Raw genomic sequence first — 23,684 nt, 5'->3', positions numbered from 1 at the left:
ATCGAGGCGCATGGTGACATGTCGTGGGGCCGTGTCTTGTGGGTACAGACATCTCTGGCCAGAGTAAAATTATTCGAATAGCCATGCCCGCGGTCATGGGCGGGTCTAACAATGTCTTTCGTGATTAGTCTCACACCTCTCACAATAATTATTGATGCTATAATTGGTAATAATTTGCTTAGCTCCTGGTTTGGAATGGTACATTCCTAATTTGGAGATAGAGCTGTACAATCGGGTATGGTTGTTTAGGTTTAGTTGGGCCTGTGCAGCATGTGTGTCATGTTCAGTGTTGATTAATAGTGATGATTAATTACTTTACTGTTTTACAATTCTTAAATGTTTACTAAATGCTGCTTTTGCAAATGAGCCTATATTATACCATCCTTTGGTATCCTTGTGCACTTGCATATTTGCTATGTGGCTTGCGGAGTATTCCATGTACTCACCTTGTAATAATCAATCAAACCTCAGTTGAAGAAAAGTTGCGAAGAAGAAGACGTTTGGCTTATACCCTAGTTGAGCTGCCTGTGGGAGTGGAGCCGGAGCTTCGCTAGACCATAATTCCAATGTTGTTTACTTTTCTTTTGTAAGTATGTAACGTTATTATTTTGATGAATCTGTATATTAAATTGTCAGTTTGTGTATCTCGGCTGATTCCTGGACGAGGATTTTATCAAACAAGTTAGTTCAGAAATTACTAGTGAATTCCTGGGCGTGGCAATAATAGAGAGATCCATACGAATAATTTAAATATTACTTGTAATAACCAAAGTCTAGGCATGGATTAATATAATTCAAGGGTAGAGTGACACTAAGCAGAAGTATTTATACTCATTCATAATTATCTAAGCTAAGTGGATAGAAAATAGAAAGATCCTATTCCTATACTTGTAGTATACATACATATTATACATACATCCTAGTCATATGATTACTTAGCTAATATATACCCTCTTTCCGATGCCCTTTTGGTGCTTCGAGAAGCCACCCCTGATTGCGGAGTTCCTTACGATAATCCGTCATAACCATCCAACTGGGGCTAAATACGGAGGAGTACCCTCACCAGGAAATTAACTTACGACTATATACACGCGCGGAGGAATACCCGTACTGAGCTGTCACCATCAGTGGCCCACCTTGCTTCCACAGCATATAACCCCAAATAATGATATCCAGTAATCTAAATACCACGCTTAAATTACCAAATACTACTCTAATATCATCGTCATGACATAGAGTCATCGTAAATACAATCATTATACTCACACCATTGCATCTCCCAGATAAGCTAGCATCATAATAAATATAACTTGGATATATAATAAAGTTGGTATTCATATACTCGGAAAGTAATACAATACCAAAGTAGTATAAAGAAGAATATTCTAAAGAAAGTACAAGTCTTAAAAGAGAAAGAAAAGCTACTAGAGCCATACCCGAATTCTTCCGAAGACTCCGAGGACTGAAGATTCTATTCTAATTCTATTCCACTATACTCTAGAGACTATACTAAACTTGAGAGATGTATGAAGCTTCTTGCTTGAGCTGTGTGGGAGAAGTGAGGAGGTGAAGGCTTTTTATAGCTCTCCAATGACGGTTATGACGATTGGAATGGCCAGAATTGCCCTCCAACCGTCATTGGGGAGTGATCCAAGCCGTCCAGAAGAAGCCCTGCATCTAACGGCGGCACGGCGGGTTCAGCCGAACCATGGGCTGGGACCAGCCTGGCCCAAATTCGGTAGGTGGCATCCTCTTTTGCTCCTCTCCGCAGACTTATGAATTTTGGCCCAATTGGTTGTGTCATTTTTGAGTTCTTTGCCCATTCATTGATAAGTCTAATTCTTGACATCGCCCGATTGATTGATCGCCTGTTTTGATGTCGATTCTCCTCCATTTTACATTCATTCTCTGCAAGAGGTTAATAATCCTAGTGCTAGTGGAATATTTATTATTTAAACATAAATATGTATTGCAAGCATACCTAGTTCTCCTCTATTTAGGTAACATTGACGGGCGAAACTAATTGCTAACGACTATCAACACACCTATCCTTCTCAATTTGTTTTTAATTTTATAAAGATTAGATCTAATTGTTGGAAATAACGGGTTGACCGATTTAAGTAACAATCAAGAGCCAGATGTTCTTATTTTTCCTTATAATTTCTATAATCTATTAGTGCTACATGGTGGTTCAGAAGCATTTGTAGTCCCACGTGATGGCTTGAGAGCGTTTATAGCAAGTTTAATGGAATTTTAGTATATAATAGATCCGTGAATATTTAAATTTGGGTGATTTTTACTTGGATTTTTAATCATATTTTAAACTTATGATCCTTCTCTCAAAAATCTATTTGGGATTGTTTTGAAAATTGGTTATGATTTTGTTCGTGACGATCCTTAAAACACATAAATTCTAAATTTATAATCGATTAAAATTGAGGATTCTTGAATTTACGACAAAATTATTTTTCAACAGTAGAGTTGGTTCCTATGCAATTCTTTGTTAATACAGAATAGATCGAGTTGATGTTTTGGCAATTTCATTGCCCTGATTTCCTAGCTTGCACAACCCCTGCCATGCTCGGGCTTTTCTCTAATTTGTTAGTCTTATGTAATTCTTTGTAAATTCAAAATAGAGTTGATGTTTAGGCAATTTCATTATCGGGATTCCTTGGCTTGCACAATTCCGTGCATTCTCACTATGGCCCATTGTGATCAGACTTGTTCTCTAATTTGTTAGGGCCTCGAAAGAAATCTTAGGAGAGCTAAGGATATTACTGTTGTCGATAGTATTGACCATATTAGATAAAGTTATGTTATAATAACATAGTGCAAAGCAATGTTGAGATAAGCATTTGAGTTAAAGTTTAAATCATCTAGATGATCATCATTAGCCCACCTTTACATGTTATTTCTCATGCAAAGTCGTCTTTTCATGGTATGATATTAGACACGCTCTCTCTACTAGATAACAATTCTTTTCATATGAATTTTTTATTAATTGTTGTTTCCATCGCTGACAACGTGTAGCCTTGGAAATATCCTAATGGAACATTCTAGCAGTCTCATTGGTTCATGTAGAATAGTTTTCATACCACATAAGTTAAAAATCTAATGCTTGGCACCTGAGTTAATTAATTATTGAGGATTGCCCTACCTCATGTTTTCGTTAGTATGCTTATACACTCCAACGATATCTTTATTCATTTACTATATTTTTATAATTTTATAATATAAAGATGGTGCCTTGTAAATCCATGTGAGGGGGAGGGGTAGTGGGATGATACTCTGTTTTTTTTAGTTTTTTAAAGATTGATCTAGTGGGTGAAATAATAGTTTTAATGAGGTCGGATGCTTCATTCTTTTAGAATTTATATGATTTTTATTAATTTTTAAGATGTGATATGTAGTGGCTTATGAATGTAGAATGATAGATCTAATGACTGAAAAAAATGGGTCTACCGATTTGAGTGCAAAATGATGATGGTTAGATATTTTTTTTATAGAATTTAAACAACATTTCTTAATTTTTAAGATGTGATGGGTGATGGCTTGCGCCTAGAAGATATTTAATGTACAAATTTATATATGTAGAATGATTTAAGATGATATAACTGTTGTCAAAATTTTTCTATGTTCAATATTTTATTTTTTTACCTAGGAAAATAAATGCAATGCGGATTTTAAAGTATTTATTTAATTACAAATAAAAACAGTATAGATAACTGTAAACTGTATATAAATTGAGAATCATGATGATTTAGCTAATTTTAAATTATTTTATATTGAGCTGTTAGAAAATAGCTATGAGAAAAGGGAAGAGCAAAAAAAGAAAAAGAAATACGTGAGCACATATGCACGGTGTGCACGTACGGCAGGGGAAGAGAAGAGAAAACGAATTCATTGAGATTGATCTAATAGGCCGACAGGTTGGTTTAAGTTATCTATTCCCAAAAATCGATCTAATGGTTAAAAATAGTGAGGCCACTGATTTAAGTGAAAACCAATGGTGAGATGTTTTTCTTTTTTTCAAAATTTCTATGATTTTTTCTATTTTATTAGGGCGCCACGTGGCATCGTGGAGCGTTTTTAGAGCACCACATAGCGGCATGAGAGCGTTTATAGGAAGATTAATGGACTTTTAGTATATAATAGATAGATTTTGAACATGAGCAGGTCTGCCAATGCCAGGTTTTCGTCCTCTTTCTTTGTTTTGTTTTGTTTTCGTCCACTGATATGTTTGTTAAAATCTTCTTTTGTTTCTTACTGTGACTGGAAGAACATTAGTAGAGCTTTCAGATTGGTCTCCTGAAAGGATCTAAATATATTTTGAGGAAGCACGTGAAGCTGGATCAATTGGAGTGAATTGAACCTTGGGTGATTATTTGGGAGACTTTCGGTAAATAATCTTGTATTGCTGTTGATGTTATAATGTTTGCTTAATGTTCACTAGCTGCATGGCTTTCAATGTGACACTTCTACCTGCATGTCTTGTGCCAAGTTTTTACAAGATGTTATTTTGTTGCACATAATGTGTAATTCAATGGATAGATATCCTCATCGTCTTCAAGTAATCAGTGCGTTTCAGCTGTCTCTTTTACTTGTGAGCATGATGAAGCCCTTTAACTACATTACCCTTTTACTATTCAGAAGAAATAATACAATATGGTCTACCCCCTATCTTTCTTCTTTGTATCAAGGACATGCAGTACGTACATTTACATGTTCTTGAAGAACAAGTGTAAAACACATCAATTCTGTAATTTCAGGGAAACCTCCGTACATTGAATTTTGGTCAGTTTGCAAACAACGATAATTGGCCAATCTCTGGTTTACAACAGGAACTCTTGCATTATTGTGGAGATTATGGATACCCCATATTTGCATGACAGTTATACTTTAGTCGGATATATGGTACCAAATATAGATAGAATATCTTTATGAGGACTCGGATTAGATTCTAAACTTATATGTCAAGAAAATACCCGGGATCCTAGTCGGCTACGATTGTATTTTATCTGTAATCCCATATTCCGTTAGGATATGGACTGTACCTTGTATTACGGATCCCTTCCCCTATATAAGGAGGGTCCGTGTGCCTCTTGGGGCACGATTCTTTTTCCTCCCAATCATACAATCAATAACACACTCGGCGGAATCATCCCCGGACAGGAGTAGGGTATTACTTCTTGAATAAGAAGGCCTGAACCTGTATAAAATTCCTTGTCTCCAAACCCATCCACTTTCCTAGCTTGATAGCCACCCCCTTTTATTATTGCCGAAATCTTGTTTCGACAGTTGGCGCGCCAGGTAGGGGCGGCGTCAAGTTCTCGCCGACTAAGTGCGATGGGTTTCGTTTCTGGCATCGACGACTTCGCCTTCCCTCCCGGGCAGGCGTTCCGATTCGGCAGCCTCGACTTCAACACCAACGACTTCGGCAAGATCTCTCTCCTTGACTCGGATTCAAACCAGTCGGGGAGAAACTAGGTCCCCGTGCCGTTGGGTATTCCAAACTCGACCGAGGCCTACTCCAAGATCATCTCTCCTGAGTCGGCTTCAAACCACTCGGACGAGATCCAATCTACTCTTCCGCGACCAGATCAAGACGACGGGTCCTATCCCTCAATCTTGATGAAACTTCCTGATGACTTGGCCGCCGTCTTCACAGCCAAAACATCTCCCACTCGGAGATCTAGGCGGGCTCCGGCATCGGCCCCGATCCAGCCTAGATCCAGGGAGGTTGGCGTTATACTCCAACCTCTTGGGACAGTCTCGACGGAAGAGTTGGATGGCTACCTCAGCTCCCCCGGCGTCAGTTCTCGACCAACCGAGATCCTCGACTACGACGACTTCGGCTACCACTACGACCACGGCGACTTCGACAACTTCGATGACAGCTATGAGGATAACTACACGCCCCTCTTCTTCAGCGTATTCATGGCTGACAACGAAACGGAAGAACAGCGCCGAGCCCAAGAAGCAGACCAAGATCGCGCACGGCAAGAAGCTGAACGTCGCCGACTGGAGGAAGAGCGACAGCGACAGGAGCGAGAACGAATATAGCGTGAGCAACAAGATCGCGAAAGGGTTGCAAAGGAGGCTGAAGATCGACGGCAACGCGCCTTGGAATCCGAGCGACGGGCGAGAGAGCTCATTGGGCAACAAGACGTCGACGGGACAGCGGTCTTTCGCACCCCCCAGCAGAACGCGGTTGCAGCAATCACTCTCCTCGACACCCTCCTCAAGGAAGACGCACTCAACCAGGCTGATCATGTCGTCAACATCTTGAACCAGACGAAGACCATGATCGCTGCCTCGGTTCCAGCCAACTCCGCAAGCACCCGCACCCCGACTGGTAGCCGAGTCCCTCACCTCCGATCTCATGATCATCATCAGCCAAGCCTCAGCATCATCGGCACAGGATCTAGTCGCAGGAGCAGGGGTCACGACGAACGATCTGTTCACTCGCCTCCCGAACGTCACAGGGAGCGCCGAGTTGAACAGCCTCGCTCTCCACCTCGCCAGCGTCCCGTCGACCTTCGCGACACGATCAACCAGCGCCGTGTAGCACGAGGTCACCGCCATTCACCAAATCGCTACGACGACGACGTGGATGGAGTAGCTGCCTTCACTAATGACCTGCGTCGAGTGGATTGGCCAGTCGGCTTTAAGCCGACTGGAATCGAGAAGTATGACGGCACCACTAATCCGGAGTCTTGGCTCACCGTCTACGGACTCGCTATCCGCGCAGCAGGAGGAGACAACAAGGCCATGGCAAATTATCTACCTATGGCCCTAGCGGACTCCGCCCGATCCTGGCTCCACGGACTACCCCGCGGCACGATCGGATCATGGGCGGAACTTCGTGATCACTTCATCGCCAACTTCCAGGGCACCTTTGAACGCCCCGGCACACAGTTTGACCTCTACAACGTCGTTCAGAAGTCTGGAGAATCCCTTCGAGATTACATCCGACGCTTCTCCGAACAATGCAACAAGATCTCCGACATCGCCGATGACATCATCATCGCCGCCTTCACTAAAGGCATTCGCCACGAGGACCTAGTCGGCAAGTTCGGACGTAAACCTCCCAGGACGGTTAAGCAAATGTTCGAAAAAGCCAACGAGTATGCCAAAGCCGAAGATGCTATCACCACGTCCAAACAGTCGGGCACCACTTAGAAGCCAAAGAAGGACACGCCGACTGCAGGGGGGAATGGAAGTAACAACCACAAGGATCGCAAGCGTAAGCCCGAAGAACTTGTGGTGACCACCTCTCCATCTTCCCGACAACGTCCCCGCGTCAACACCTTCGACAAGATAATGAACTCCCAATGTCCGCATCATCCCAACTCCAATCACGTGGCCAAAGATTGCTTCGTCTACAAACAGTTCGCGGAGCAATACGTCAAGAACGCACGCAAACCTGCAGACGGAGATCAGGGTACATCAAAGAAGAAAGATGATGAAGACGATGCTCCGACTGGTTTTCAAGATCATCGCAAAGAACCTAATCATATTTTCGGCGGACCCCTGGCTTATGAGTCCAAGAGAAAACAGAAGCTAACAGAACGGGAGATCAATGCGGTTCAGCCTAACACGCCCCAATATCTTCGGTGGTCAGAGACAGCAATTAAGTTCGACCGCTCGGATCATCCCGACCGAGTGGTCCACCCGGGGCGGTACCCCCTGGTACTAGACCCAGTGGTTCGCAATGTCAAGCTCCGACGGACTCTCATCGATGGTGGCAGCGCACTCAACATCCTTTTCGCCAAGACCCTGGACGATATGCAGATTCCTCGCACGGAATTAAAGCCGAGTAATGCACCCTTCCACGGTGTTATCCCAGGATTGTCAGCTACACCACTCAGCCAGATTACTCTTCCAGTTACCTTCGGCACTAGGGAAAATTTTCGCACAGAAAATGTTTGTTTCGAAGTTGCCGATTTCGAGACAGCATATCATGCTATACTTGGACGACCGGCCTTAGCCAAATTTATGGCCGTCCCACACTACACCTACATGATGATGAAGATGCCTGGTCCTCGAGGGGTCATGTCACTACGGAGCGACATCAAGCAGGCCGTCACATGTGACAAAGAAAGCTGCGAGATGGCCCAAACCCATGAGACTACTCTCGCTCGCGAAGTGATCCGACTGGCTGCGACCACGGCAAGCGAGGGAGAAGTGCCTGCAACCAAGCTGGCGAAGACCGAAGAAAGTGATACCAAGACGAAAAAGATTCCCCTAGATCCCTTTGATCCTGATAAGACTGCTGTAATAGGCGCTGAGTTAGATTGTAAATAGGAAAGCGCGCTCATCACCTTTCTTCAGAATAATAAAGATATTTTTGCGTGGAAACCATCCGATATGCCTGGTATCCCCAGAGAGGTGATTGAGCACTCTTTACATGTTAAGGAAGACGCCAAACCCATCAAGCAACGACTCCGCCGTTTTGCACAAGACAGGAAGGATGCGATCAAGGAGGAATTAACCAAGCTGTTAGCAGCAGGCTTCATTAAGGAAGTCCTTCATCCCGACTGGCTGGCTAACCCAGTCCTGGTTCGGAAAAAGACGGGGCAATGGCGCATGTGCGTCGATTATACCGACCTCAACAAATTTTGTCCCAAAGACCCTTTTGGGTTACCTCGCATTGACCAGGTGGTTGACTCAACGGCCGGCTGCGAGCTACTCAGCTTCTTGGACTGTTACTCGGGATATCATCAGATCCGACTAAAAGAATCCGACTGCTTGAAGACCTCGTTTATTACGCCCTTTGGGGCCTACTGCTACATCACCATGCCCTTTGGATTGAAGAATGCAGGAGCAACCTATCAACGCATGATTCAAAGGTGTTTTTCAACTCAGATCGGTCGCAATGTTGAAGCCTATGTTGATGATGTAGTCGTCAAGACCAAGCAGAAGGATGACCTGATTCCGGATTTAGAAGAAACTTTTACAAGCATTCGTGCTTTCAAGAGGAAACTAAACCCGGAAAAGTGCATCTTCATAGTACCGTCAGGGAAGTTGCTCGGATTTATGGTATCTCAGAGAGGCATACAGGCCAACCCGGAGAAAATCAACGCCATCCTCAACATGAAACCGCTGAGCTCCCAAAAAGATGTCCAAAAGTTGACTGGTTGCATGGCGGCGCTCAGCCGGTTCGTTTCACGACTCGGCGAGCGGGGCATGCCCTTCTTCAAGCTGCTGAATAAAACTGACGATTTCCAGTGGGGACCCGAAGTACAAAAAGCCTTTGAAGACTTCAAGAAACTCCTCACCACTCCACTAGTTTTGGCCTCACCGCATCCACAAGAGCCGCTACTGTTATATGTGTCGGCGACCTCCCAGGTTGTGAGTACGGTCCTGGTTGTCGAGCGTGAAGAGGAAGGCCATATTCAAAAAGTCCAACGACCAATCTATTTTGTCAGCGAGGTTTTAGCCAACTCCAAGACAAGTCACTCGATCACGGTGGTCACATCGTTTCCACTCGGGGATATACTTCATAATCGCGAAGCAAACGGACGGATTGCGAAGTGGGCCTTAGAATTGATGTCTTTGGATATATCTTTCAAACCACGAACTTCGATCAAGTCACAAGCTCTAGCTGATTTCCTTGCCGAGTGGACCGAGTGCCAAGAAGACATGCCAGAGGAAAAGATGGAATATTGGACTATGCATTTTGATGGGTCGAAGAGTCTTACAGGCACTGGAGCTGGGGTCGTCTTGATTTCCCCGACTGGAGAAAGATTGAGCTACGTATTGTGGATACATTTTTCTGCGTCCCATAACGTAGCGGAATACGAAGTGCTACTCCATGGACTAAGGATTGCAATATCTCTAGGTATTCGCAATATCTCTAGGTATTCGCCGACTAATTGTCCGTGGAGACTCTCAGTTGGTTGTTAATCAAGTCACGAAAGAGTGGTCATGTCTAGATGTTAATATGACCGCTTACCGACAAGAGGTACGTAAGCTGGAAGATAAATTCGACAGACTCGAGCTCACCCATGTCCTCCGACATAACAATGAGGCAGCCGACAGACTGGCCAATTTTGGTTCAAAACGGGAAGCAGCTCCTTCAGATGTGTTCGTCGAACATCTTTACGAACCGACCGTACCCAGAAAGGAGATAACTGAAGCCATGGATACTCAAGGCGTAAGCATGCTTGAAGCCGACTGGAGAGAACCGTTTATAAAGTTTTTGAGCAAACAAGAACTCCCTCAAGACAAAAATGAAGCCGAGCGGATTTCCAAGCGCAGCAGACTTTACATTATTCATGAGACTGAGCTGTACAAGAAAAGTCTATCAGGAATACTGCAGCGCTGTGTATCTTTGGAGGAAGGGAGACAATTGTTGAAGGATATACACTCTGGTATTTGTGGTAATCATGCTGCTGCACGGACCATTGTCGGCAAAGCTTACCGGCAAGGTTTTTTCTGGCCTACAGCTGTGTCCGATGCAGACAAGATTGTGCGGACATGCAAAGGTTGTCAATTTTTTGCCAGACAAACTCATTTGCCAGCCCAAGAGTTGCAAACCATCCCGTTGTCTTGGCCGTTTGCGGTCTGGGGGCTTGACATGGTCGGCCCATTTAAAAGGGCAGTCCGCGGTTACACACATCTCTTTGTGGCTATCGACAAATTCTCCAAATGGATTGAGGCTAAACTGGTCATCACGATCACAGCAGATAAAGCTAGAGATTTTTTCATCAACATTGTGCATCGGTTTGGGGTACCTAATCGGATCATCACTGATAATGGCACTCAATTCACTGGCGGAGCATTTAAAGACTTTTGTGAAGACTTCGGCATTAAAATTTGTTATGCCTCCGTGGCACACCCTATGAGTAACGGACAAGTTGAGCGCGCTAACGGCATGATACTGCAAGGGATCAAAGCACGAGTTTTCGACCGACTACGCCCCTATGCTGGCAAGTGGGTAGATCAGCTGCCGTCCATACTTTGGTCTTTACGCACTACTCCTAGTCGGGCTACTGGCCAGTCGCCGTTCTTTTTGGTTTATGGCGCAGAAGCAATGTTGCCGAGTGAAGTGGAATTTGAATCACTACGATTTCGGAACTTCAACGAGGAGGGCTATGAAGAGGGCCGAGTAGATGACATCAACCGACTAGAAGAAGCCCGAGAAGCAGCTTTAATTCAATCGACTCGATATCTGCAAGGGTTGCGTCGTTATCATAATCGGAATGTTCGATCGCGAGCCTTTTTAGTCGGTGACCTGGTTCTGAGGAAAATTCAAACAACATAGGATCGGCATAAATTATCTCCCTTATGGGAAGGACCGTTCATAATTGCTGAAGTCACTCGGCCAGGTTCTTATCGACTCAAGCGCGAAGATGGTACCATCATCAACAATTCATGGAATATTGAACACCTTCGTCGATTTTACGCTTAGGCATTTCGTTTGTATCTTTCCTCTTTGACTGCTAACTTCAAGTTTTTCCTCGAAGTTTTCAGTCAGGGGGCTACTATAATAATAATGGAGTGTGATTTTTATCAATTCAATTTGCTTACTTGATGTATCATTGCCCTGTTTGATTTCTTGGCTTAGTCAATGAGGACTGAAAGTTTTTTAACAACTTTTGCGGGTTTTAGGCTCAACAAGGTTTGACAAAAACTTTTAAGAAATCAGGAGCTAAGTTAAGATATCAAGCACAACATAAATTCATCAGTATTGTACAAATTGTGCCTCCATCATCATTAATCATCAAGATTATCGGTACATTAATCAGTATCAGTCTTTTCATCATCAGAAATATCAGGACCAGTCGGTCGAAGATCGGTGTCCTGAAATCTCTCAACTACATCAACAGCAATTTTGTCAGCCGCTTTCTGCGCATTACTGATGAGGTCAAGAGCAGCTTCTTCGCTCGTCCCATCTGCAAAGCCATCAATGGCGTCAATATCAACTCTCGGATAAAGGGATTTAGTCATGACCAACGCCATGCTTGCTCCCATACTTCCAGCTTCTTTGATGTTCTTGAAATATATATCCGGAGCAACTCTCAGCTTGTTGAAAATTTCAGAAGCATCAAGTGTACTCGGGCCGTTGTTATTGAGGAACATCGCTTGAACAATTGGGGCAGCAGTGTTAGCAACCTCATCCCGGACTCCTTCAAGTTTTTTGATCTTGCCAACCAGGACGTCGAATTGAGCTTGAGATTTGATCTTGCGGTCTGCATCGACAGATTCATATTAATAAGTCAGCATATGGAGGATAATGGCTTTTGAGGTATTGATTGTTGATACCTTCAACTTCCTTCAAAGCCAGGTCTTTTTGTCTTGCCAGTTCTGCCTTGTCGTTTTCCAGAGTTTGAATTTGCTTCTCCAACTGAGATATCTTGGCAGCTTGCTAACATTGATTACTGTAAATCAAGATTGCAAAGATAACAGTATAAATCAGTTGGGCAGAGTTTGTGCAAACCTTTTGATGAGCCACTCAGTTCAAAATTGGATTCCTGGAGCTCAGCAATTCGATTTCTCAGATCATGCTCATTTTTCCTGGCAAGCTCTTTTGTCTCGTGCAGCAGACTCCTGGTGGCTTCGAGGGTCCCGAGATGAGGGACTAGCCTCTCTAAGGTTGCCGTTTTAGCTTCGTTCCTAAGATGAATCCTCTGCAAGACAGTTTAATTAGCGCATGAATTAAATGGCAAACAAGATGGTCGAGATCAGGTACCAGAGGGCTTACATTTACCATGCGGGTTGCCTGACCAAGTGCCTTCTTCAGTAGGCATAACTCTTCGTCCTCTTTTTGCTTATTTATCACGATCCCTTGAGGCTGCATGTTGTCATCCCACCACTTGACCAGAATCGGAGGGCGTGAATCCTCAGCTGCTCGTATGCGGGGAATTTCTTCTTCATTACTGATCATTGGCCCTAATGTATCCACTGACAGAGGTTAGACAATTGGTCAGAGTTATTTGGGTCGACATGGTTTCAGACAAAGTGTTTTACCCGTAATGATTTCTGGACGAGGACGAGTGGATTCGGATGCCTTTAAAGGAGATCCAGATCTTTGGTTATTGCTGGCGTCTTGACCGCGAAGGCTGTCTGCTTGAGCTCCGACTTCTGGAACCTCTTGGCTTGGCCCTGCGTCCGATTGGTTTCCAGTCGGGGGCTCCTGATTAACTCCGGCTTTGGCTTCGGCCGACTGGTTTCCTGTCGAGGGTTGATCACCGGATTCTACGTTATCGATTGCCGGCTGATTGTCACTCGGACGGTCCTCGGCAGTTGGCCCGGTTTCTTTGGAAGAACTTGCGTCCACGCTAGTCGGGTCAGAATCTTTCCCAGACGGATCTATATCAGATGGTTTCCTGCAAGTTTGATTATCAGTGTTATTGCCGCAATGGATGCGCATTAATGCAAGAGCGATCGTTATATGAGTTGTACCTAGAAGACTTCCTGATCTTTGGCGCAGGGCGACTGGATGTTTTCTTCCTTGGAGTAGCCTGTTTTGGTAGTTTCTTGGTTGTCTCTCGGTCTTCAGGCCGCCTGGTAGTATCATCGGCTTCGTCGTCACTTAAAACCAGCTTCCTCTTTCGAGAGTCTGACTGGCCGACTGGATCAGAAGCACTTGGTTGAGTTTCAGACCGAATTCTTGGTCCTCCGCTCCCTTGCCCAATTTGGTGGCGGGGAGATCAGCGTTGAGCGATTGGGAGATCCGACTTCATCAAAGCAAATTCCTGGGTGTAATATCTTTCATTGTTAATTGATTCAACAGGAAAACAAGATCATATTTTGAGGAAGGATGAAATGTTTGAGTGCATACCGGTGGAGGAGGGTTGAATGCGTTGAATGGCACAACGGGCAGCAGATGTGAATAGCTGACAACAATAGCGTTTGAGAAGATTTTGTACATTATTTCTTTCATGACCTTAAAGTCAAGAGAATCTGGATCTTCCCGATTTGGATCATGCTTGCCATCAAACTCAAAAGCTGTGCGGGATCTTTCTTTGATTGGAGCTAACCGACACTTGATAAAGTGCCGGGTGATCTGCTCTCCTTGAAGACCCTGTTCTTTCAGCTTTATCATCCTCTCCATCAGTTCTACCGCCTGAGCAGCTTCATCTCCCATAGGCAATGAGTTCCATGTGTCCTGGTAAACCGGAGGAAGACAGCAGTACTCGGGGAGTGCGGGCTCAGGATTCCGAACATAGAACCAGTTCGCATGCCAGCCTTTGTTCGAGGTTTTGAAGGGCATGGAGAAATATTTTTGGCTCAAGGTTCATCTGAGTTGGAAACCAGCTTCCCCAACAACGCACGGCTTGCTTTTGTTTGGCTGGGGCTTGAGGAAGAAGATGCGGCGGAACAAGGCGAAATGAGGCCTAATGCCCAGAAAAGCTTCGCAAGCGTGGATAAAATTGGCAATATGTACTATGGAGTTTGGATTCAAGTGATGCAAGCTAATCCCGTAGAAGTTCAGAATACCCCGGAAAAATCTCGAGGTTGGAAGAGAAAATCCGTCATAGAAGAAATGAGCAAATACCACGATTTCGTGTGTATCGGGGGTCGGGAATGCCTCACCAAATGCCGGTCGCCACCCGATGATCTCTTTTGCTGGAAGAACGCCGTGTGCCACCATCTCCTTCAGATTGTCTTCCGTCACATCGGAGGGCGCCCACTGACTCTCGAAGCTTTCTCTTTCTTTCGCCATGAATGTGAACTGGATGGATTGATTTAGTTCGAGATATGGCTGGAAAGGAATGGGGAATCGGAGCGGTGGATGCGGGGAGAAATCTTGTGAAGTTTTTGAGGGTGGATTTGAGCGGATTGATGAACCCTAGTTCGCCCGGCGCAGTTTTGCACTGTAGCTGGAAATGGGGAAAATGGCGAGAGTCTCGGCGGGGAAGACGAAGAGACGTTTTTCACTTCGGTATTATTAGGGTATCGGGAGTACTAATGGGCCTGGGCCTGTATAGTACTTATGCCCAATTATGTTTTCAGCGTGGCCCGTTGTGATCCCTAGGGACTTAGGCGCTTTTTGCTTTGGCAATATGTGCTCACAATGATGTGACTTGATGCTGTTAATTTTTAACGCGATTCAATAATTCTTTGGAATTATTATGATGCACATGAAAAGGTGCCCGACATAAAGGTTTTATACCATTTTTGTAAGCTTTTTTAGGCCATATTTGGTGTGTTTTACCCTTTACCTGTTGCCGGATGATCCCTTTGGAATGTTCTTAATCATTGTTTTTATGTGAATCATATATCCATCTCATTGTATGCTTAATTGTTAAAACATAAATTGTATTTTAACTGTTTAATTTGTATCATCACCAAATATGGCCATAGCAATAGCACGCGCATGTTACTAGGTAGGATTGGTACTAAAATCTTGTAAGAGCCCGGTAGGTGCTTTGAACAAAGAGTGATAAGGAGTGCATGTATTCACAATGCATGTCAACACATTTGGACTCCAGTGTGCTCTCCCTCTTTTTTTTTCATGACGCGCTCCGATATGCATTTTTCATGACTATAAGTTTGGTGAAATGCTCACGAAAAGAAAAGAAAAAATACTATGGCACCAAAATAATTCCACGACAAATCTAGTGGTACTACGGATCGACTAGTCTGAACATCCATCAGGCTCGTCAGAACTACTATTGCTGCATACTGTCCGGGAAATACATATGGTCACCACAGAGCAGCTCGTCATCGACACTGAATTCGCACGTATCCAAATCAAACGACGAGAACGTGTCCCATCCGTCGTCCACCACCATCGACGACGACGGTGTTGGCGGCGCCGACGACCGCATCTGCCTGAGTCCATCAACGACGGCGCGGAACATCGACAGCCGCCGTGCTGGCGGCGCAGAACGGATGGCCTCCGGCGGCTGCTCCCGCTCGTCGTCGCTCATCGTCATTGACAGCTGCGCCTGGGCCCCCGCCGCCATCGTAGCCGCCGCAGGCTGCCACTGCTGACGATGCACTGCATTATTGGCCGTGTGGCCGCCGGCAGTGGAGCTGAACCTGAACAACACCGCGTGGTGTACTTCCGCTTTGGCCGGCGGTGGCTCGGTGAAGACATGGGCCGGCGTCGGGGCCGGCGGCGATGGGTTGCAGGTGTGCGGGTGAATGTAGGTGACCCTGTAGAGTGGCGGGTCGGCGTCGTTCTCCTGCTGCACCACCTTGGTCGCCATGCAATTCCTGTCGTCCCGGTAAGAGCATCGGTAGTATAGCCTGTAGATCGCGACAGTGTTACACCAACGTCTGAAAGATTGGTTTATTCGTGACAGATTAATTAATACACACGTCAGGTAAATTAATTTTCTGCCCTGGGGGCTATTCGAGTTTTTGGTAGTAGACTAGTAGGTACGAGTACCAAACATACTAAATACAGGTACATAATCTAGATTGATGAAATGTGCAATTAGTACGTGCACCAAAGATTAGAAAATATTATTTTTTCTTTAAAAATATTGTGATATAGGTGTGATAGTGTCATGCCTCATGATACTCGCGGTCCATCCACACCAAAATTAACCCAAATTGAAATCCCGGACTACACAATTATGGCTGTGTGCATTCTTAGTGTAGAGATCAAAAGATATACTAATTAATAAAGATGTGGTTCATACCTGGGTGATGACAAAGATTGGTACAGAATGAAACTTATGTATATTTAGTGAAAACAAATACTTATATATATTTGGTGAATGGTGATACATAAAAGTAAGAAATTTCATTCCGGAGATTATAATATCCTACTCAATTCTTTTTGTATATATTACTTCAATGCCACTTTTCTCATACGGGCGGCCTCTCAATTGTTTAGGGTTTAGTTTTAACTCGGATAACACAATGGGCATTATGATTATGCGTGAATTAGGATTGCAATATAGGGGATGTTGAAAATTTCCAAAACGTACCTTGGGAACGATGAGTTCTTGATTTTCTTCTCTCCATACTTCCTCCAGAGATGGCCATCTGTATGTGGTATAGGCGTAAGGTTGACACATGTTGGATGCCCTTCCTGCATCCTGTAATAGTATTGCGGAAATATGAAAACATTATCTAAAACTAGGAAGGTAGCCCGTACGTTGCGCGGGCATATATTATAGATTATGTTTGAAGAAAACTTAAAATGAGTGTTGCTTTAGATAAATTTTTCAATCTATTTGTTAGCTTTTAAAATATATAATATTTAATACATTCCTATAAACAATTTTGTACCATCTCTTCATTATCTATAAAGGAGTTTGATTTAATTTGTTTGGTGACATGTGGTGTTTTGTCTTGTTTAATAGAATGTTTAGGAGCTTTCTTTTTTTTAGCAAATCCTAAATAACTACTATTGTTAATGAATATGTTTTATGTGTACCAAGCTAGTCCTCCTAGTTGGTTCATATTGACGCAATTTTTTACATATTTACATATAAATTTCAAATGTTATTTTGTAGACCTCCATCCCTGATATATGCGTGATCTATAGTATCTTTTTTTAAAAAAAATGTTATGGCAATGGAACATATAATGGTTGTTCCAATTTTAATGAAAAGTAGGAAACAATGTTCCTATTAATATTTTCTATTTATTGTTTTATTTTATACTACTCTTATTTTAAGTTTCAAACATAGGCATTATGAATAGAGCAATTTATATTAGAAATAAAATGTGTGGCTTAAAAATTATTTCTCCTTTTAGTTTGATAGCTATAAAAATATCGATGAGGGGCAGAGGGGAAAGTGCGAACCGAGGAGTGAGGAGACGGGTAGTGTTGTGTTTGTGCGCATGTGAGGAGAGGATGTTTTTGGGGAGGGGGTTCTCTCTTTTTTTTTAATAAATGATTTAAGTGAAAACCAATGATTTATTTTGTTCATAAAATTTCAAATTATTATTTTTCTAATTATTAAGATGTAGCACATAGCGACTTAAAATTTTTCCTTCAATTCTTCCTTCTAATTTTTAAGATGTAATACCTAATTAGAAAAATAATTACCCCTCTTTTGAGATGAGTTAGGCCGGGAATATTACTTCTTTGTTCTTTGCTTTAACTTCCCAACTTATTCCTCTTTTTTTTTCTAGGGCACACTTTTTAAATTGCTAAACGGTATGTTTTTTAAAAAAAAATTCTATACGAAAGTTGCTTTATAAAAATCATATTAATCATTTTTTTTAAAAAAATAGCTAATATTAAATTAATTATGTGCTAATAAGTCGCTTCTTCTGGTGCTCTAGAGATTAGGTCGTAACCCATGGAATGAACACAGCCTAGTTATGTTCATTTTACTCTTAGAAATGTAGATCTAAATTAATTATCGTGAAGTTATGTAGGATGATAAATATTTATTATTATTGTTTTTTATATTTCTTCTAATTGTTTCAAATGCATGCCCAAAAGTAACATATTTATTTTCATATTTTAGTAATAGTGTAATTTGGTCTTTAACCGTGAATTTGGTCATAAAGACATCGATGGATAAAAAAACTATTATATGATTTAGATATCTTAGATAGTTAATATTTTAACAAATAAAGCATGAAGATGGAGAAAGAATTAATGGAAAAGAGAAAAAGGGAGAAGGCGTACGTACGTACGTAACTGTAACGTACCTAATGCTGGGTGGGCCGAGTTCAGGAGATGATATTTTTTTTAAAAAAAAATCCAATGGTTGTAAATAATGGGTCCACCAAATTTAATAGAAATCAACGGTTATTTATTAAAGTACCATGTGGCAGTTTAGGAGCGTTTATAGGATGCCATATGGCGGCTTAGGAGCGTTTATAGGAAGTTTAATGGACTTTTAGTATATAATAGAAGATAATAGATTTTCATATGCTAGCACAACTTTTGGAATTTGTACTAAGATATGTATACGGTACAAGTACGTACTGTCGTTTATATTGTAGAACTGTACACGTTTATATGATACTTATTCAATATTTGTTCACCATCCAAACAAGGAATAAGTAATGTCAATGAAATCATGGAAAAAAAAGAAATCTTGGTGATATGTATGCATGTACACCTCCTATGAAGTGATTATTCATATATAGATAAGGGTACATTTTATTTGACAAATAATGGACCCACGTTATATAATTTTACTCTAAAGTAATTAACTACTTCAAAAGAAATTCATAAATTGTAAATTAGGCTCAGAGGATGGTAAATTTGAAAAGGTTGTGGAATATAATGGGCCTACTCTCGTTTATATATAGTTATGTGAGGGCATGCACAATAATAATATAATGCACACCTTTCATGTCAAAATAATAATAATAATAATAATGCACACCACTCTAAATATATCCTCAAATATGTCATATCAAACAATTTGCCATATAAAAACAGGCTGAAACAAAAGGGTTTTATAGGAAAACTAGAACACATATAGAAGACAAGCCAGATATATACTAACCAAGTTGCTAGAAGGCCAGTGAGGTAAGAGCAAGGACTTAATCTTAAAGACGAAACAATGCGTATAACACGATAGTAGATGTTTATTCAATGTGTGTTGAATAAATTCATCGCAAATAGTTTTAAGCAAGGATTTCATGTATATAATTAAATATGTTGATAAGGTTTTAGGCCCAGCGTCCTCCACCTTCCTCTTTTGTTATATTTTTCTATCTTTAACATCTTTTACGATGGTCTCACTAGCTAGTATATATTTTTAGATAATGGAATATAAAGCTAGTGTGTGTGTGTAGAAATGATCTACATATTTCATCATATCCTATCTTACTATAAAGTTATCCCCCACTAACTCCTTAAGCTTAACATGCAAAGATGTCACATCATCATCCACTAATCCACTAATTAACAAGATGCCACATCATCATCCACTAACAATCATCACATTTAAACATTATGCAAACATGCTATGTCTTTATAGTTTTTATAATTTAAGAGCTTTTCAAATACAAACATGTTAAATTATCATCCAATATAATTCACATAATGTTTCAATATACATCTTTATTATGTTTTATGATACCCTATATACTTATATAGTTCATCCTCACTTAGTTAGTGCTTAAATGATTAATCTATGGTCCAGATTATCTTTCTCCTTTTTTCCTCTAATTAAGTCATATCCTATCAATTGTTTTTATCCTTTAGATGATTAATCTACAGTCCACACACCCAAACTATCTCCCTATTTTTCTTCTTCTATAAAGTCATACCACCTTACTTTTTACGTTTGAATCACCATTCTACATACTATTTAAATTTAAATTATCATAAACCACATTAATTTACTTAATATGGTGTTATCTAGCTATCATAGCTATCTTACACGTTATTTTTTTATTGTTATCATACTAAATTCCCGCAGCAATGTGCGGGATTTCACCTAGTTTTCTTTATCTCAAATAAAACCCACGTGAATCGATAGCTCTGGTTAATGTTTCTACTACCATTTCTCCTGCCTACTCCCTCCGTCCCAAAAAAAAAGACAAACCTTTATTTCCGTGCCCAACGTTTGACCATCCGTCTTATTTGAAAAAATTAAGAAAAAAAATTAAAAAGACAAGTCACGTATAAAATATTAATCATGTTTTATCATCTAATAACAATGAAAATATGAATTATAAAAAAATTTCATATAAGACGGCCAGTCAAAGTTGGACAAGAAAACCCAGGGTTTGCCTTTTTTTGGGACGGAGGGAGTAGTACGTAGATCTACTTTATAAATTTGTTGACCACTCTATTGTCGCACACTAATTAATGGTGGTGTGTATAGACCGTCATATTTCTCCAGTAGTCCAGCTGCACCGCGATCATCACATCTGTTCCATTAGCAGTCCAGCTTTTGATATCATCATCTGTTCCATTAGCAGCTTAGCAACGTATCCTAATTAAGCAGTTTCTCTATGTAGGCAAACTTATCAAAATCTCGATTATGTCATACGATTTTACAGCTTGACAGTACGTCTAAGTGCCTAATTTTATGGTTCAGTACACATAGGTAGAAAATCGACGATTTACAATTTTTATTTGCTCCTACTTGGAACTTCCTATTTCGATATAGTATCACGATTTTAACAACATACCCCCTCTGTCACGTAAAGAATTAAATCCTAGGAACAGACTCATCCCCAGAATTTAATTCTTTATGGGATAGAGGGATAGAGAGAGTAGATGTACAGAAGGCAAAACCATCACATATACTAGTTATCCAGCCCCTTCACAACAGCTTGTGGTCCTCCCTCTTAGTTACGTTCTACATGTATATAGTTAGAGTAAGAATAATAGTAGAGTTCACTTTCTATTATTAGCCTATCTTAAAGCCAACATATAGGTTGGCTACAATTTTCTTCTCCTCTCTCCATTTCTCACTTATACATTTAATATATTTGTTTTGGAGCTTGTGATAAGCTAGCTCTTGCATGATTTTTTATATTATATCTTTTCTCCACGTAAGTTTATAGTAGAGTTATATCTCAGTATTATACTTGCTCTTACTAGCCAGCACATATACTTAGATCTGTGTGTGTATATATATTTCAAAATACTCTAATTTTATGTAGATTGCTGCTATTAGTAGTGGAGAATTAAATATTTAATTACTTTGAATACTGTGCCATATAATATGATTGGAAGATCTAAGCCAACAGTATAATCACATCATTTATGCAACGTGCAACACGTACTGTCCTGAGAGGTTATATGTCTCCATATATATACTGTGGGATACCAGCTCCTCATGCACACCAAGAGCCAAAGTACTCATATATAACTGAAAATTACACTGTCTGTATAGATAATTGCCACTTGCCTCTCCATATATACCACTTGGGGTGAGTTGAGTTTGAATTAGAATGATATATATATCATATGTGGGGGCCTAATTATTTAGTGCTAAAATTATCCGGAGCACGCTGTAGATGCAATGTATCGGACATAATTTGTTTTCTGTACTCATTAAAAAAAAGGACTATAGTAGTTTGTAAAATTGTAAGGTCAAGGCACACAGACTTCACTCTTTCAGCATATTCAACTTGGACAAACTATTGAATTATAATCGCTGCTGTCCAGCAACTAATATGCCCTACGTCACAGATTAAATATTGTGCCCCTAATAACTCCAGCGGGAGAGGGAGAACCTGATTTATTTCTCTGAGAGATGTTAGGGTGTGTTTAGTTCACGCCAAAATTAGAAATTTAGTTGAAATTGAAATGATGTGATGGAAAAGTTGAAAATTTATATGGTGTAGAAAAGTTTTGATACGATGGAAAAGTTGGAAGTTTGAAAAAAAAGTTTGGAACTAAACGAGGCCTTAGTTGAATAATATTATAGTGCCTCCTCATTGTTGAATATTTTGGAGCTTCAGCGTTGCGGGAGTCTTCAGCTTGAAGATTCTGTTAATAAGGTCCTGGCATCGAGAACACACTTTGCAGCGGTAATTTATGTAGTGTTAGATCTGCAGCGCATTGAGGTTATGGGTGTGCATGACTTCATCCATGCATCAAGATTCAAGATTATGTACTCACCGGCTATATGTTTCACTAGGAAATTTTAACGTCCATAGATTTTCTATCATGGTCTCTATATCTAGTGAGTTAGTGTAAGTAAATATGTGTATTCATGGATAAGTGTTTTAGAACATATATGGGAGTTTTTATTAAACTCGGCTAATTAATTATACGTATAGTATTAAGATGATACAATCGCATTGATCAAAGATCAGTCTTAACACAGCTGCATAGCTAAGATATGCACAAAACCAATATGCATATGTATATGTTTTCTCGTATAATTAGGACGACGAAAAGAAATAGGGAAGGAAACGAACGGCATTGCTGCTCGATATGCATGCAGAAGACAGCTGATCATCAGAGAAAATCCTCAAATTATTACCTTGGCTTCCGCGAGGAGAACGGCGACGACATGGGCGTCGGCGGCGGCTGGCCATGGACGCCGCCGCCGACCGGACGTGGGCTGCGAGATGCCGGGTCCGTGAACTGCATCGTATGCAGCTGGTGACGCGAGGCCATTGTCCTCGCGTGCAGACTGCAGAGACTATTTTCCGGTAAATCCCTGCACCTAAGACGATGGAGAGCAACGGCAGGTCTATATGTAGGTGAAGAACAGGAGTTGCTTTGATCGATGCACATGAGGAAGAGTGATGGAGGTGTCACCAGCCATATATTAATGTTGCAAACGGAGGATATAATATTATCAGTCCTCTAACCTGATTCTTGTTCACATTTTGCATTAGCTAGCATATTAGGTGTATGCTTAATTACATGGTAAAAAAAAATAGAATAGTACAGGAAGATGGTATCTGCTCCCATGATTGTGTGTTAAATTTATGACATATGCACATCTGAAAATAAGAAGTCTCTATCCATATATTGCATTATCTTGTTAAAACAAACAACTTGATTGGGGTGCGTATTTAGGACTATATATGCATGTCATCATGTCGTGAATTATTATTGCTACAGGATCTACAACATGGCCAACAAGTCTGCTCTCCTCTTCTTGATCTTCTTTATTTAAAAAAATACAATAAAAAACCGTTAACATTTGGTTGTTCTTCCTCTTGGAGTGTGGGATTTCAAGGAGAGAGATCGAGAATGGCAATTTATTGTTGGGTCAGACCACTCCATGGTACACATGGCTAAAGCCATGATGGCAAAGTTTATGAGAATGAGATCGAAGAGCCTGGGAAAAAGAAAAAAAATGAAGTCTATGAGAGGACAG

The 23,684-nt window shown here is 41.3% G+C and overlaps 1 protein-coding gene across 1 annotated transcript; it reads right to left on the bottom strand.

Moving 5' to 3' along the window:
* Positions 1 to 15,384: 15,384 nt before the first annotated feature.
* LOC127753194 (probable WRKY transcription factor 32) lies at positions 15,385 to 23,092 on the bottom strand. The gene is made up of 3 exons (XM_052278657.1): positions 22,836 to 23,092; positions 16,896 to 17,006; positions 15,385 to 16,206 (listed from the first exon to the last, which is right to left on the bottom strand). The coding sequence occupies exons 1-3, from the start codon at positions 23,090 to 23,092 to the stop codon at positions 15,624 to 15,626; spliced, it is 951 nt and encodes a 316-aa protein (XP_052134617.1). The 3' UTR covers positions 15,385 to 15,623.
* Between the last annotated feature and the right edge of the window lie 592 nt (positions 23,093 to 23,684).

The sequence above is a fragment of the Oryza glaberrima genome, chromosome 10 (genome assembly GCF_000147395.1).
Source record: "Oryza glaberrima chromosome 10, OglaRS2, whole genome shotgun sequence".
Classification (NCBI taxonomy): domain Eukaryota; kingdom Viridiplantae; phylum Streptophyta; class Magnoliopsida; order Poales; family Poaceae; genus Oryza; species Oryza glaberrima.
Note: the sequence above shows the minus strand (reverse complement) of the source record. Positions and strands in the feature narration are given on the sequence as shown.

What these genes read in the sequence shown, in the direction of transcription:
- LOC127753194 (XM_052278657.1), bottom strand. Translation starts at nt 23,092, where the DNA reads ATGTGCATCGATCAAAGCAACTCCTGTTCTTCACCTACATATAGACCT. An exon ending in TTCTCCTCGCGGAAGCCAAG is followed by an intron (nt 17,007 to 22,835) that starts GTAATAATTTGA and finishes ATACTATTACAG; the next exon opens with GATGCAGGAAGGGCATCCAA. An exon ending in AAGAACTCATCGTTCCCAAG is followed by an intron (nt 16,207 to 16,895) that starts GTACGTTTTGGA and finishes CGCGATCTACAG; the next exon opens with GCTATACTACCGATGCTCTT.